General features: G+C 39.1%; 1 protein-coding gene across 1 annotated transcript; it reads left to right on the top strand.

Annotated features, from left to right (window-relative positions):
* Window positions 1–882: 882 nt before the first annotated feature.
* Window positions 883–15,287, top strand: ankrd52b (ankyrin repeat domain 52b). Its single transcript, XM_034083623.2, has 28 exons — window positions 883–1,048; window positions 1,777–1,860; window positions 2,281–2,359; window positions 2,512–2,582; window positions 2,685–2,885; window positions 3,066–3,153; window positions 3,300–3,442; window positions 3,740–3,952; window positions 4,675–4,753; window positions 4,864–4,978; window positions 5,167–5,249; window positions 5,374–5,476; window positions 9,448–9,519; window positions 9,613–9,753; window positions 9,895–9,951; window positions 10,219–10,330; window positions 10,441–10,512; window positions 10,608–10,809; window positions 10,947–11,034; window positions 11,617–11,734; window positions 11,841–12,060; window positions 12,264–12,351; window positions 12,454–12,537; window positions 13,020–13,165; window positions 13,525–13,607; window positions 13,920–14,002; window positions 14,404–14,495; window positions 14,587–15,287. The coding sequence occupies exons 1-28, from the start codon at window positions 1,022–1,024 to the stop codon at window positions 14,775–14,777; spliced, it is 3,135 nt and encodes a 1,044-aa protein (XP_033939514.1). The 5' UTR covers window positions 883–1,021; the 3' UTR covers window positions 14,778–15,287.
* The last annotated feature ends 354 nt before the right edge of the window (window positions 15,288–15,641 follow it).

Genomic DNA, 15,641 nt, shown 5'->3' with positions numbered 1-15,641 from the left:
TCTTTTGATTGGTCGAGGAGTAAGCTTTGTAGGCCCTGGGTTTAGCCTGTCAGGCCGTCTATTCTTATAATCATCTCAACCAGCTTCAATAGCAGTGGAATAAGTACTCAGATACTTTATTTAAGTAAAAGTAGTAATATTACAGTATATGAATAATACAGTATTCGTATACTAGTAAGCAATACTTTGGCTTTACACATAGGTTTGAAGTCAAAGTATTGCTTTCCAAATCTTACTTGATGCAAATTATTGACATAAAAATATACTTCAAGTACCAAGGGTGAAAGTACTGATTATTCATCAAATATAATTATTGATGCATTAAATCTGTCAAGGTGGGGCTAATTAGTTTATACACTATTATATACAATATAATCAATTTTAATGTATTAGTTAATTTAATTTGTTTATAACGTATTATTTAAAAGAACATTTGTAAAGAAACGAAAAGTAAATTATGTTAAAAGCAAATAAGCAGTTTGTGCACCAACATTCAGCAGGTCAAAGACCAGTGTGTACAAAGGAAAATGAAATGCAATATAAAAAGAAATACATTTAAAACGTTTTAAAATGTAAGGTGAACAATATAATAATAATATAATATAATAATTAATCAGTGACCACAGAAAAGTAATACTATAAACTATAGTATATTTACTATATGCTTTTTAAATATAAATTAGTACGTACAGTTTATGTTATAAGGGTGTATGTGTCTATGTATAATTAGAATTTTAATAAAAAAACAATGACGTTTGTTACAAGGACAGATCATGGATGTATAATGGGAGAGAAGCCTTGCATGTTCTGACCATGGTTCTGACGTGACATTAAAGTGCTTCTAAATCACGTTTCTTTAATTCTTCTCGCGATATTCCGGCTACTGTGGGGTAACTAACGTTACACATCACATATCCCAGCAGCTAACTTAGCTAAAGCTAGGCTAACTAGCTGCTACAGAGTGACATGTAGTCAACTTTACAACCAGTCTCAATGAAGGAGCTTCCACAGTGATTTGGACATGGAGATAAGAAATATCAAAGACCAGGTAGTAAATAAAGCTTAATGTTAGATAACTAACAGTGCCGTTACTTCTCACAAACAGTGCAGCTAGTCATGTTAGCAACATGTCGAGCAAAGTTTGCTACGAGGCTAGTAAATGATACAAAATCTTTGCAATGCAGACCAAGACTGTTTTAATTTGATGTTCGAAATTACCTTTTTTTTAATGCAACCAGACCACATATTGAGGTCATTGGGCTCACTGGTACACGAAGTACAAACCCTTCCAAACAAACATTGTAATCTTTAAATGGAATCACATTTATCACTTGTATGATACGATTGCTAAACGTTATATGTGGAAGATAAATCTAGGCAAGTCATTGCTATATATAATAGTTGCAAAACGTTGTAGGAGTTTTGCATGATTGAAACAACTCAAGTATTTCACTTCAGTCCGTAAATCCCAATGCAATACAACAGCTTTGAGTTGAACGTGATGTGCTAATCTTTACAGGAAAAGCATTATTACTAATAAAATATTGTTTCTCGAGACAATGACATTTTCCCAGGAAATGCACAGAGAGCAGCTTGTTACTTACTCTTTACATCCGACATGTAACAGTTTTATTACAACTCAGCAAAACCATGAATGTATCTTTGAGTGAGATTAAATAAGTGTGCTGAACATGAAGAACTGCACCTAATTTGCATGTGATGTCAAAAGTATCCTGGTGTTTTTGGTCTGTTTATCATGTCACATCTCTCTTCCAGTCTCCATTGGTCCAGGCTATTTTTAGCCGAAACACAGAAGAAGTGACATTTTTATTGGACCATAATGAAGATGTCAATTCTTTGGTAATATTGTCCCACATTTACTCTGCTATAACGTTGTTGTTGTTGTTGTTGTTGTTGTTGTTGTTGTTGTTGTTGTGTGAAAGTAGAATATATCATATTTTGGGTCAATTGTTAATGACAGGCTATAGTAAATAATGACACATTGTTCTGCTGTAGTCAAGTTGACTTTGTGGCTGCCATCATAGCTTTTCTTTAATTTAAATTCAAGCTTATATATGTTTCTGTTATTGCCGAGTTTGAAAAACAACTATTACTGAAACATTTGATGCAAAATGTAACTTTGATTACAAATATATATGGAAAGAGTTTAATTAGAAAATAACTATGATAACCTTTTCAGAATATACCAAGAAAGACATATAATACAAGTATAACCTAAAAAACTTTTTTTTTAAAACGTTTGTTTTTCTTTTTTCTCAGGACCAAGAACAAAGCTCACCCCTTCATGCTGCCGCCTATTCCGGGGATGTCCAAACTATGGACCTACTTATTACTTCTGGTACAAAAACCTTATCTTAATTTGAAAAAGATCACAGTAAATGGAATCTACATACACTTGCATATTTTTGTATTGCCCTTTTCTAGTAAACTACAGAGGATCTGAAATGTTGTCAAAATATATATCTAATTTTGCTTTCGTGTCTGTTACAGGTGCAAAAGTCAACGCTAAGGACCGGGGTTTGCTGACTCCCTTACATCGAGCAGCAGCCTCTAGAAATGAAGTATGTCCCCATTTTTATTATTTCAAAAATACAGAGGATAGAAGGGACTTGACCACAAGATATTTTGGTTTGACAAAATGTTATCTTTGTGTTGCTCCTCAGAAAGCTGTTGAACTGTTACTGAAGCACGGAGCAAAGGTCAACACTCAGGACAAGTACTGGCATACACCTTTACACATGGCAGCTGCAAAGTGGGCCACAGGCTGTGCCGAAGCTCTGATACCACACATGTGCAGCATGGATGTTGCTGACAGGTCAGGGAGGACGCCACTGCATCACGCAGCGCACAGCGGCCATGAAGAGGTGAAGTTGTTTGTCTTCCTCCTGATTTCTTTCCATGTCCCAAGTCACTATCTATCCTCTATGTTTGATACTTATCATATTGGCTGCAAACAAGGACTTTGGATAGATATTCTGTCAACTGATTAATTGATTGTGACTAGTTGTTGCAACTGTAGTAACCATTTTATTATGTTTCTGCAGATGGTGAACTTGCTCCTTAAAAAAGGTGCCACTGTGAGTGCCAAAGATAAGAAGGAAAGGCAGGCAATTCACTGGGCTGCACACCTCGGTAAGTGGTGACATTGGACAGAAAGACACACATTTATTTGCATGTAAGTCTCGTAAGCCAAGTCTGCAAACAGGCCAATAGGAAAGATGGTGTGTTGTGTCTGTGCATTGTAGAGACTTGTGGTTAATGTTAAGCTTTTCTTTCAGGACATGTGGATGTTGTGAAGCTTCTTGTGTCAAACGGTGCGGATGTGACGTGCAAGGACAAACGCGGTTACACTCCGCTCCATGCTGCAGCTGCCAGTGGACAGTTAGACATGGTCAAATACCTGTTGAGACTGGTGGTGGAGGTAAAGTATCTCAGTCATATCAGTACTGTATGGTCTGTAAAGAACCATATATTCAAATGTGCTTAACACTTCTGCATAGGGGTGAAGTGCATTTATATAAATGTGAATTTTTAAACAAACCAACTCTTTCAAATCAGACTTATTTTTTCCTCCTTTTACAAATTCCTCCAGGCCTTTCTTGGTCTCTTGACTTTACACTGATAATACACTTCAGTGTTTCATAGTCTCGTGCTGTCATATCACTAGCGTTTTTTCTTCTAATCAACTAATCAATTGTTTTCCTCCTCTATCTCTCAGACTGATGAACCTAACACCTTTGGGAGCACAGCGCTGCACATGGCCTGTCACACGGGGCAGGACGCTGTGGCCTCTGAGCTGGTCAACTGTGGCGCCAACATCAATCTGCCCAACCACCATGGCAGCACGCCACTACACCTGTCTGCCGCCTCTTCCAGCGGGGTGCTGTGTCTCGAGCTGCTAATTAACAATGGTGCTGATGTCAACGTGCAGGTAGTGAGACCACTTCTATCTTCTATAGGGATTTACAATGCATATTAAATGCTTCTTGTTTTTACGATACGACGATAATACTGGTCAGATCAAGTCTGAAATGTGACTTGCATCACAGCAGCTCCATTTGTAACATCAACATGGACAAATATCAAGACACAATACATGAAAAATAAAAAACATTTAACATAAAAATCACTGAGAGAAAACATGCTCAAAGACCCTTTAGCATGCATTTGTTCTGGGATGTGTTGAATCGAGGGACCACTTACACTTATAAACATAATTTCTTATATACTAACAGTCATAAAACATTATAGATGAGGCTTATAATGAATTATCATTATAAGCATTACAAATAATAAAAATGCATCATGACGTGCATCACTTAAGATGCTTAATAGATTATTTAATACAATTAATTGCATCACAATTCATTTACTACATCAATCAAAAAAATGAAGATGACATGCATTATATCAAGATGTACTGCACTTTACTTTTCAATGACAACTTACCATAACGGATGGAATATTAAAGCACAGAGTCCTGCTGCAGTTGATTGTTGAGGACTGTACATGTTAGTAAATGTGGGCTTCAAAGAAAGTGTTAAGTGATACTGGATTGTAGTCAATGTTTAGAGGATTCAAAGAACATGTACTGATTGTAAGTATATATGCCATTTTTTTAACTAAACATGTTTTCTTATTCTCTGTTGACAGAATAAAGAAGGGAAAAGCCCTCTGCATATGGCCGCAATGCACGGGCGCTTCACAGGCTCTCAGATTCTGATCCAAAATGGTAACAAAGCCCAGCATCACAGTTCTCTCTCACAATCCACTCCAACTTGAATGATCATCAATGTCTTCAAATGAAACCCATGACATACTCGCATCTTCCTCTGCACACAGGTGGGGAGATCGACTGCACTGATATGTTTGGAAACACCCCTCTTCATGTTGCTGCCAGATATGGTCAGGAGCTGCTGATCAGCACTCTGCTGACCAACGGTGCTGATAAGACCAAGTAAGGCCAAACCTGAGAGTCTTCCATGTTTGTCTTTGGTTTTGTTCATGATAAACATTATTACACAACTTGATACACATGATTTTGTATTTTGGGAGAAAACTGATTAAGCTGCACATTCACTGTTAATGCTCCAAACCAACAATACAAAATGTAATACTAAATCATCTTTGTAATGATCTTCAAAGACAGGGTATTCATGGGATGCTTCCACTGCATTTGGCAGCGCTCTACGGATATCCAGACTGCTGTCGAAAGTTATTGTCCAATGGTGAGAATCTCTTTGAGTCTATAAAATCCTTAATTTATCATCTCCTTTTTAAAAAAATGTTTACTAACACGACTCAATATGTTTCCACTTAACAAAGTCTTATTGTTGGTTGTGTATCGCTCAGGCCAGTTTTACATCATGCCGTCTCAAGTGCCGTCAGCAGGGGATGATATTAACGTCTTAGACGACCATGGAAGGACCTGCCTGCATGCAGCTGCCTCTGGAGGGTGAGCCAACACACACACACATTAGGGGTGTATTCAAATATTTATACACTTGAGTATTGGGAGATTATATATTATTCTCAAACACTATACATTTACTAATTAACAGTTAACATGTCAGGATTTGTGGCAGACAGAGGCTTAGTGTGCACAAAGAATACAGCTATGATAAATCGAATTATTTTTAAACTTTTACATTAGTTTAGACTAGGGGTGTCAAACTCAAGGTCCGGGGGCCAAATCCGGGCCGTGACTTCATTTTCTGTGGCCCCACAAGAGCTTGCAAAGAATATTATATGTTTATTATACGGTTACATGATGATTTACAGAAGCACATTGCCCATAAATTACATGTCCCACAATGCATCTCAAATTAGACTATTTTCTCAGAATTTTACTTTTGTTCTTTTAAAATGTTACTTTTTTTTTGTAAAAGTCACTTCCTTTTTAAAAAAATGTCACTTCTGTTTTTTGATTGTGACTTGTTTTCCAGAATGTGGCTTTTCTGTTTAAATCCTTTTGTGACATGCACGCTGAAGAGACTTGCAATTATTTGCCCCAGACTTCTGCTTTCAGACGTAGTTAATTATGAAGTTATTACCCTATCCATCGCTGACTGTGTCCATGAGCTGCAACTCAGCCACCCCGATGCACCGGCAATAGTGCTCGGGGACATGAACCAATGTCGCCTGGAGACTGTGTTACCTGGGTTCGAACAGTATGTTAAGGATCACACCAGAAAAGACAATATCCTGGACAAATGCTTTGTTAATGTTAAAGGAGCCTATGTGACTAAATGTAGACCACCAATACTGAACTCTGATCATAATGTCGTGAATATGATACCAGTGTATAAGACCAAACTGAAGAGAAGTAAACCGGAAAAGAAAGTAATAAGGACATGGACAAATGAAAGTAGGGAACAGTTGAAAGCCTGTTTTGATCTGACAGATTGGGACATTTTTCAGGAAGGTTCACTAGATGAAATAACTACTGTTACCAATGACTATATCAACTTCTGTGTAGAACTAGTTGTTCCCACTAAAGAAATACAAATCTATCCAAATAATAAATCTTATGTGACCAAGGACATTAAAACAGTTATAAATACCAGGAAAATAGCTTTCAAAAACAAAGACTATGGAGCACTTAAACAGACAGCAAGAACTGAAAGTCAAATTGAGGGAATCAAAACTGGCACACAGAGAGCTTTTGGAAAATGCTTTTAAAGCCAAAAACCCCAAAAAAGTATGGGACACCATGAAAACCATGACAGGAATGTCACCCTCAGCTAAACCCATTGTGACAGAAAATGAATTTTGTTTTGCTAACGAACTAAACACGTTCTTTACCCATTTCGAGTCACTGGATAATTCTGCAAAGTGCACTGAAATGCTCAAAACCATAATACCTACTTCCTCTGACACAATTACCATCAGTGTCGAAGAGGTCAGAAAAACATTTCAGTGCACTAACACCAAGAAACCGGCTGGGCCAGATGGGTGCAGCGGTTTTCTGCTGAAAAACTTTGCTACTGAGCTGGCTCCTGTGTGGCAACCCATCTTTCAGGCTTCCATTGACACGCACACCATCCCTCTGTCATGGAAAACTTCCCACATCAAACCGCTGCCCAAAATTCCATGCCCAAAAGAACATAAGGACTACAGACCAATAGCCCTCACATCAGTGATTATGAAATCACTAGAAAGAATTCTGCTCCGATTCCTTATCAGTACAACACAAGACAAACTGGATCCATACCAATTTGCCTATAAACAAGGGTGCGCTACGGAAGATGCTGTGGCCACTTTGGTTCACATCATCACTAAACATTTAGACAAACGTAACACTTATGCAAGAGCCCTCTTCCTAGACTTCTCATCAGCATTCAACACAATACAAGCAGATATCTTGGTGTCAAAAATGGCCAAAATGGAAGTAAATCCATACCTGATCTACTGGTATGCAGCTGCTTTCCTCACCAGTAGAGAGCAACTTGTGAAGGTTAACAAAACCCTGTCATCTGCCATCACAACCAATGTAGGGGCCCCCCAGGGCTGCGTGAGTTCAGCTGTGCTCTTTACTCTCTACACTGATGACTGTCGTACCAACACACCAAATCAATTCATCATTAAGTACTCTGATGATACTGCAATAATATCTCTTCTCAGTAACACAGACGACCCTGAGCTGCACCAACAGGCTGTAAATCAGGTGGTCGGGTGGACTGATAGCAATGCTCTTGAGATCAACACCAAGAAAACTGAGGAAATTGTTTTTGGCTCACCATCTGACTCCCATAAAGTCCCCATTGTCATCCATACAGATGAGATCAAGCAGGGAGTTTCATACAAATACCTGGGTGTAATGATTGACCATCTGCTGTCATGGAAGGATCACATTGATTATCTGAACAAAAGGACAAAACAAAGAATTTAGGTCTTTTGGCGCGAGCAGAGAAATTCTTCTGTTGTTCTTTACATCTGTGATCATGTCCTTTCTACAGTACTGCAATATTACCTGGTACAAATGTCTGTCGGCAGCATTAAAATCAAAACTGCTCTACCTGTTAAAGATCTGCTCAAAGATTGTTGGTCAACCCTGTCAGAGACTCTATGACTCAGCCTATCATAACAACCTAGTGAGGCTGTCCAACAACATCATCTCCGACCCAAACCATGTTCTGAACAGTGAATATGAACTGCTACCATCTAATCGGAGATACAGGGTCCCACGATTCAATAAAGTCAGACTGAAGCACTCCTTTGTGCATCAGTCAGTCCTCACAGTAAATACAGAGCTAAATCCCAGACCAAATGCACGCTGAAGGCTCTTTGAGCATCTTTGAGCATGTTTTTCTCTCACTGATTGTGCTGTTATGTTAAATGTTTGTGTTTCATGTATTTGTGTATGCATATTTGTCTGTTGATGTTGGACATGGAGCTGCTGTGACGTAAGTCAAATTTCAGACTTGATCTGACAATAAAGTAATATCGTATCGTATGTCGTTCGTATCCAATAATAATCTAATGCAGTGGCAATAATGTAATATACTACATTATTTTATATATATTTATATATGTATTTTTATATAGTCTTAAAGTTACAACAGGCCCTTTGAGTGCAGCCATAATGCTGATGTGGCATTTGACACCCCTGGTTTAGACCTTATGCATGTAGTGTTGTGTTCTTTATAATATGGGATAGTTTTTCTTAAAATTAGATAATTAAAAAAAACATCAGTATATTACATGCTCACATTGTCACAATATAATAAAGCCTATCCCCTGTGTGGCTTGGAAAACCCTGGTAAAAAACCATGTGCCTACTAGTGCTCTGGCTCCCACCTCCACCTGTCTCCAATATATAAAATTACACCAGGTGCTCTAATCACCCAGTGCCCAAACCTGCCTTCAAAATAAAAGCATAGAAACCACTTTAACTTATGACACTAACTAAGAATACATTTACAATAAACACTATAAACAGCAAGTAAATAAATGTTAAACTATTAAATAATATAAAGAGAGATATAGCTCCAACATTCCGGCCCCTAATTGTGACCTGTGTAAATGCACAATTACTTAAATATATATATACACATATATATATATATAAATAAATGGAGCTATACTCTATTTTTATCCTATCCATACAACATACAAATAATCATAGTTTTCAGGCAACAGCTTCCTGGAAATGAAGTGGAGAAAAAAAAGGAAAGGCTTAAGGAAAAGAGATATATGAAACCTGTTCATTGTATTTTGTTATTGGAATAAAATGCACAAATGGATGATCATTGCCCTGCGTAAGATCCGCTAACTAGTGCCTCAGCGGCTGTTTTAGTTCTATAGGATTTTGGCCACTACATCTGTCTTTTCCAACATTATATGTATATTTTTGGCTATTAGCTCTGCTTAAATTGACATGTATTTGCTTGAAACACTACTGACTACTCTTTCCTCTTGCAACAGAAATGTAGACTGTCTGAACTTGCTGTTGAATAGTGCCAATGCCGATCTGGATGCAAAGGATCATTTGGGGCGGTAAGAATAGCTGAATATCTGTTGCTAAAACTTTAAATCTGTTTTGGTGTTACCTGATATCACAGCTGTCCGTCTCCCTGTTGCTCCGTGCAGATCCCCTCTGCACTACACTGCAGCTAACGGGAACAGCCAGTGCACCATCTCCATGGTGAGAGCCGGCGCTGCTGTCAATGAGCTGGACCTGACGGGCTGCAGCCCCCTGCACTACGCCGCCGCTTCACACACCTTTTGTGGGTGAGGGACCTTTACTGTCATTTCAATGTTTTACTCACTTTGCTCAGAGGGGCAAGTACAACATCATGTGGAGAGTTCTTCATTGTTAATCCTCAATTCATCTAGGTGCGTTGTTAAATGATCCATCTTTTCCTTCAACAGGGGGGAGACGAGCTCTGAGTCTGAACACAGTGAGGGAAAGGAACACGAAGCCTCTCTGTAAGTCATCATTTGTATCCTATCACACATATTAGTAATCATAAAGTAAAAGAACACATTATATATCATTGTTATTGTATCTAGAATTATGTTAACATTTGTGTTGACATGTTGTAACCGAGCAAACCTTAGTTTTCATTATTTCAAAACAAATTAAGAATAACATCAGAGTTAAAAATGTGTATTATGATTACTATATCGTTTTTTACCTTTGTCTTTGTCTGCCTGCCTTAGCACCTTTCTTAATCTTGTGCTCTGTGTGTTTAGCTGTTTAGATTTCTTGCTTGACAGCGGGGCAAACCCAACTCTGAAGAACAGTAAGGGTTACAGCGCCGTCCACTATGCAGCAGCTTATGGGAACAAACAGCACCTGGAACTGGTCAGTGGTATCTTTGATTTAGATCATTTTTGAAATGATTGTTAAGTGCTTGCAGGCTCAACCAACAGTAGTTTAAGTGTGAGATGTTTCTTCTTGTCCCCCTCATGCAGCTGCTGGAGATTTCATTCAACTGTCTAGAAGAGGTTGAGAGTAATATTCCAGTCAGTCCTCTGCACTTAGCTGTGAGTAGCATTCATATCAGTAAATACATTGGATAGTTATTACTTTACGTTTACAAGCCTCTAACAATACTGTTTTATGCATTCTGCTGTCACAGGCGTATTATGGTCACTGTGATGCACTGCGTTTGCTTTGTGAGACCCTTGTGAGTCTGGATGTGCGGGACATTGAAGGCAGGACGGCCCTCCACCTGGCCGCTCAGAGAGGCTTTCCCCCGTGTGTGGAGGTGCTGCTGAAGCACCAAGCCTCTTTCTCCCTGAAGGAGCAGAAGCGCAAGTGGACGGCGCTCCATGCTGCAGGTGTGTGTAACGAGAGTGAAAAGTAATGTTTTATAGTTAAGAAATAATGATTTACATTTCTATGTTTTAACGTCTACCCTCTATGTGATGAATCTTTGTGAATCTGATTTGTTATGTGACTGCTTCCTCCTGTGTAGCTGCTGAAGGCCACATGGACTGTTTGCTGTTATTGGTCAATGAAGAACAAAGTGCTGAAGTCATCGACAGTCCTGATACACAGGGAAAGTGAGTCACTTCAGATGTATTGCTTTAATATGTCATCGTTGGATAGTTAGATAAACACCTGACATATACAGTGTTTATATACATTATGATTCTTTTACAAGCCTGTGGAAACACCAGATTTGGTTTGCATACAGAACAGACAGCTCGTGGTCTGTGACGAGGTATTCTCTGAATTTGACAAACTGTGTTGAATTAGAATTGCTGACTGCAACTTTAACAAAGTATTTCTAATTGAAAGCTGCACACTAATAATGCAATCTGATTATTCCAATCAATGTTCACTTTTCTGACACAGTAAAAAAAACTGTTATTATTATTATATTAACAGTTTGAAGTGCAGGCATCTCTCTTTCCATCCCCAATGTTTAAAAGCACCGCCTTAGTCTGTATTTCCTTGTTCATGTCCACCATACAGTTATTTAGTTTATCCTTAAATGTAATTACTTTTGCCTTGTTTATGCTATAGTTGTAATGTGTAAAATAATTGAAGAGACAACAATAATATGCATTGAACCACATTCCCCTGGGATTTTCTTTTCCAATGTCCTCACAGCAGACAATGATTATTTTTGTCATATGCAGGACGGCTCTCATGCTTGCAGCTCTGGGATGTCACACCGACTGTGTCCACATCCTGTTGGAGAAAGGAGCAAAGGCTGACTCTGCGGACAAGAAGGGCTTCACTGCATTACACAGAGCTGTAGGTGTACTTGCTGTGCTACTGTACATGTCCTAACAAGTGCCATGCCCCTTTGGAGAGTCGTTTGTCTTCTTCTCCCCTCATATCTTGTGTCTTCCCGCTGCAGGCGATGCTAGGCAGTGAGGACTGTGCCTCTGCTCTGTTGGAGCACGGGGCCTCTGCGCTGTGTAGAGACTCTCAGGGAAGGACCCCGCTGCACCTCGTAGCGTCCCGTGGCCACACAGAGCTGCTCCGGACCCTGCTGAAGGCTGCTGTGAAAGCTGACCCTCTGGACTCCATACTGGACTTCAGAGGCTACACGCCCACACACTGGGCTGCTCACTACGGTGAGACATCAGAGCAAACGCTCAAACAACTCATGCAATATAATCAAAGTCTCATTTTTGCCATTTAGTGGTCACTACAACTCATGTAAAAAAACGTTCTATCTAAAAAGACCATCGCAAAAAACATAACTATTTCTGTATTAGTGTTCTTTTTTTTAGATTTGAACATGGATGATTTATCTATTTGTTTCCTTTGTCTATAGGGCATGAAGGATGTTTACAGATTTTACTTGAAAACAAGCTTTTTAGCAACCAGAAGGGACATTTCTTCACTGCATTGCACTGTGCTCTGTGAGTACTGTATTTCAAATAAATGCTCATACATGTTTTTTATAAATAAATAAATTGAATGTGTTTTTTTCAAAATGTAACACCTCTGTTCTTCCCACACAGAGTAAATGGACATGACGTTGCTGCTGGACTGATAGTGAAGACTGTTGGCCCTCAAATAGTTCAAGTTAGCGATGCCAAAGGAAGGTGGGTTCTGCTCTGAGTTGAGCTAATCATAATGCAGCACTGCCGTTATGGATCAGTCTACGATGATTGACATTGTCAATGTTTATTTTCAATTCAGGCATGCATTTTGCAAACAACGGTTTGCAACTAAATCGTGAGGGCTGTACATGATTATTGCTCTCCATTTGGTCTGTTTTGTGAAAATATTGGTTAAGAGAAACTTGTCTTGATAATTCAGATTTCGTATTTTGCCTGAATCAGAATATGTTAGAAAGTGCTTTTTTCAGCCTCTTAAGTCTCAAGCTTTGCTTTTTCTCTCTTTTATATCATATTAAACTGAAAGTCTTTTGACTGACAGCAAAACATTTGAAGACATTCTCTTGACATTGAAACTGAGATGGACACTTTTTTAGTTAATAAGTTAATTTATAAAATAATTGGAGATGTATTGTTCATGAGAATGACAGCTGCAGCCCTTAATTTCACATGTTATTTAAATGCAGGACCCCATTGCATGCGGCTGCTCATTCAGGAAACGTTGCCGGGCTCCAGCTGGTCCTGGATCAGGGAGCGGACATCAACGCTGTGGATCTCTGTGGATGCTCTGCAGTGATGGTTGCTGCTGACTGTGGACAGACTCAGGCTGTTGGTATGTGATTGAAATGAGTGTGGTCTTAATGTGCATCATAAACCTCAAAACGCACCAGGGCCATTTTCAGCTCACGCAGAGGACAAAACGACACAATGTTTTCTACAAGAGATACTCAAGGTCCCTCTTTCATCCATGGTCCCTCTACTGTCATTTATTTTCAAGCACTTGATTGCACAAAGGTATTGTTACATTTCCTTTTAGCATGTGTGAACTGTTTTGACCCTCACAGTCCTCACTGCTGGGAACCTTTTTAAAACACTATATAAATGTGTTCTCCAGTTGCACTGATTGTAAGTTGCTATATGTTTGAAAGGTCTGTGCTTGTTGTGAAAGGTTTCTTATTTTCTGCATTTCAGAGTTCTTGCTGCACAAAGCGAAGCCAGACCTGACGCTGGTGGATGTCAATAGTAACACTGCCCTTCACTTAGCCTGCAGCAAGGTCACATACACACACATAAAGATGCACTGCATGCTTGAAATGGCACAACAATTCATTTTGCATGTGTGTTTAAAATGTAATCAAATGTCTTTTCATAAATCTCATTGATATTTCCTTATTTAGTACAATTGAATGTACCCTTCAGTTGTTTATAGTGTTGTTATGCTATAACATTGAATGGTGTGAAACTTAGTAATGAATGCAAATTAAATATCGTAATTTACAGCATTGACAACCGATAACATTCCAGGCCGTTTGTTCTAAGTGATATATGCACTTTAATAATATTGTACAATGTGTTTCATTCTGCAGGGTCATGAGATGTGTGCCCTGTTGATCCTCGGAGAGATCAACGACTCTTCCCTCATAAATGCAGCAAACAACACTCTCCAAATGTGAGTCGTCCCGAAGTGCTATACATGCCCCCTGTTGTTTTCAAATTGGAAAACAATTACCTTTTTTTAAATGTATGAAAAAGGATATCATCCAGTATAAATTCAGAAGTCAAGTATAACGTACGTAATACAGTGTTTTGTGGAAAAATGTTTGAGACTTAATTATACATTCATTCTGATAATGTACTAAAGGTTACTCTAATAAAAGCTGCAAGCTGTTCATCCAAGATGCAGATGTTTATTCTCTGAAATACATTTGTACAATAAACAAAGGCACTCTGATATCATCAAAGGAAATGTGTCCATGATTTTAATGTTGACTCGCCTGCCATTGACCCCCGTTGCACTGCATGTGCTATTCTTTTTCAAATATGAAATACTTGTCTTTGATTCTCATTCAGGCCTCTTCACATAGCAGCAAGGAAAGGCCTGACGACTGTAGTGCAGGTGTTATTGGGCAGCGGAGCAGCGGTGATGGCTGTCGATCAGGAAGGTAAGCAGGAATATTTATATAATCCAATACCAAAGCAGTCCTTGTTTCTGAAGTACTGAATGATCATTCTTTACCCATTGTCCCTCTTCAGGCCACACACCGGCTCTTGCTTGCGCCCCAAACAAGAACGTGGCGGACTGTCTCGCCCTGATCCTCTCCACCATGAAGCCTTTCCCCCCCAGAGAGGCCGGCGCCGGTACAGCCTCTCATTTCAGCCCCATCCTGAAGAACTGCGGCATCGCTGCCAGCTGTGGGTCCAGCGGTAACCTCTGTCACGCCTAACACAGCAGCCGCATGTCCTGTAAGCGTGTCACCATAATTACTGCTGCTTTACAAGATATCGCTGATATAATTGTCATTTTAAGACCATTTCATACCACTTATATAATATCACGATATTAAAGCATAATAATGCAAGTATCCCATTTTAAAGAGCAATGGAGTAAATTGATAATTAAGAATTCAAACATAAACTAATTAAAACCACACAACCCAAAAAAAAAAAGAAATTGACTCTCGGGCTCAGCATACAAAATTGCACTTAAATTAATATAGAACATTTGGCACGGGGGTGTAGAGAATAATTAATTCCTTAGCTTAAACCCAAAATGTTCCCACACCAGAGCTTTATAGTGCAACTTTGAAACCAAGTCTATTTGGATCTTTCGTCTTATTCTTTCAAACCTTTTTGTCTGGTCAGTAGACGTCAGGAAAAACACCAACAAGCCTCGAAGTGTGTGTGTGTGTGTGTGTGTGTGTGTGTGTGTGTGTGTGTGTGTGTGTGTGTGTGTGTGTGTGTGTGTGTGTGTGTGTGTGTGTGTGTGTGTGTGTGTGTGTGTGTGTGTGTGTGTGTGTGTGTGTGTGTGTGTGTGTGTGTGTGTGTGTGTGTGTGTGTGTGTGTGTGTGTGTGTGTGTGTGTGTGTTACAGAATTGGGGCTGTGAACTCTTGTAAGGGTCTGAAAAAGCCTGTTGGCATCATGTTAGCTAAAATGTCCATCTTGTGTTAGCAAATATGCAAGCGGCAAAGTCGGCAAGAATGATCAAAGACATGTCCATATATCATACGATAAGCTTCTAATGTAATTACGCAAGAGGCCTTAGTGGGCTGGGACAGGTGTACAACGGAGTGAAATTTTACTCTGGTGT

This window comes from Pseudochaenichthys georgianus, chromosome 5, assembly GCF_902827115.2.
Source record: "Pseudochaenichthys georgianus chromosome 5, fPseGeo1.2, whole genome shotgun sequence".
Classification (NCBI taxonomy): Eukaryota; Metazoa; Chordata; class Actinopteri; order Perciformes; family Channichthyidae; genus Pseudochaenichthys; species Pseudochaenichthys georgianus.
The sequence above is the reverse complement of the archived record's forward strand: the minus strand, read 5'-3'. Positions and strand labels throughout refer to the sequence as shown.

What these genes read in the sequence shown, in the direction of transcription:
- ankrd52b (XM_034083623.2), top strand. Translation starts at nt 1,022, where the DNA reads ATGGAGATAAGAAATATCAAAGACCAG. An exon ending in GCAAAGGATCATTTGGGGCG is followed by an intron (nt 9,520 to 9,612) that starts GTAAGAATAGCT and finishes TGCTCCGTGCAG; the next exon opens with ATCCCCTCTGCACTACACTG. An exon ending in TTCACTTAGCCTGCAGCAAG is followed by an intron (nt 13,608 to 13,919) that starts GTCACATACACA and finishes TTCATTCTGCAG; the next exon opens with GGTCATGAGATGTGTGCCCT.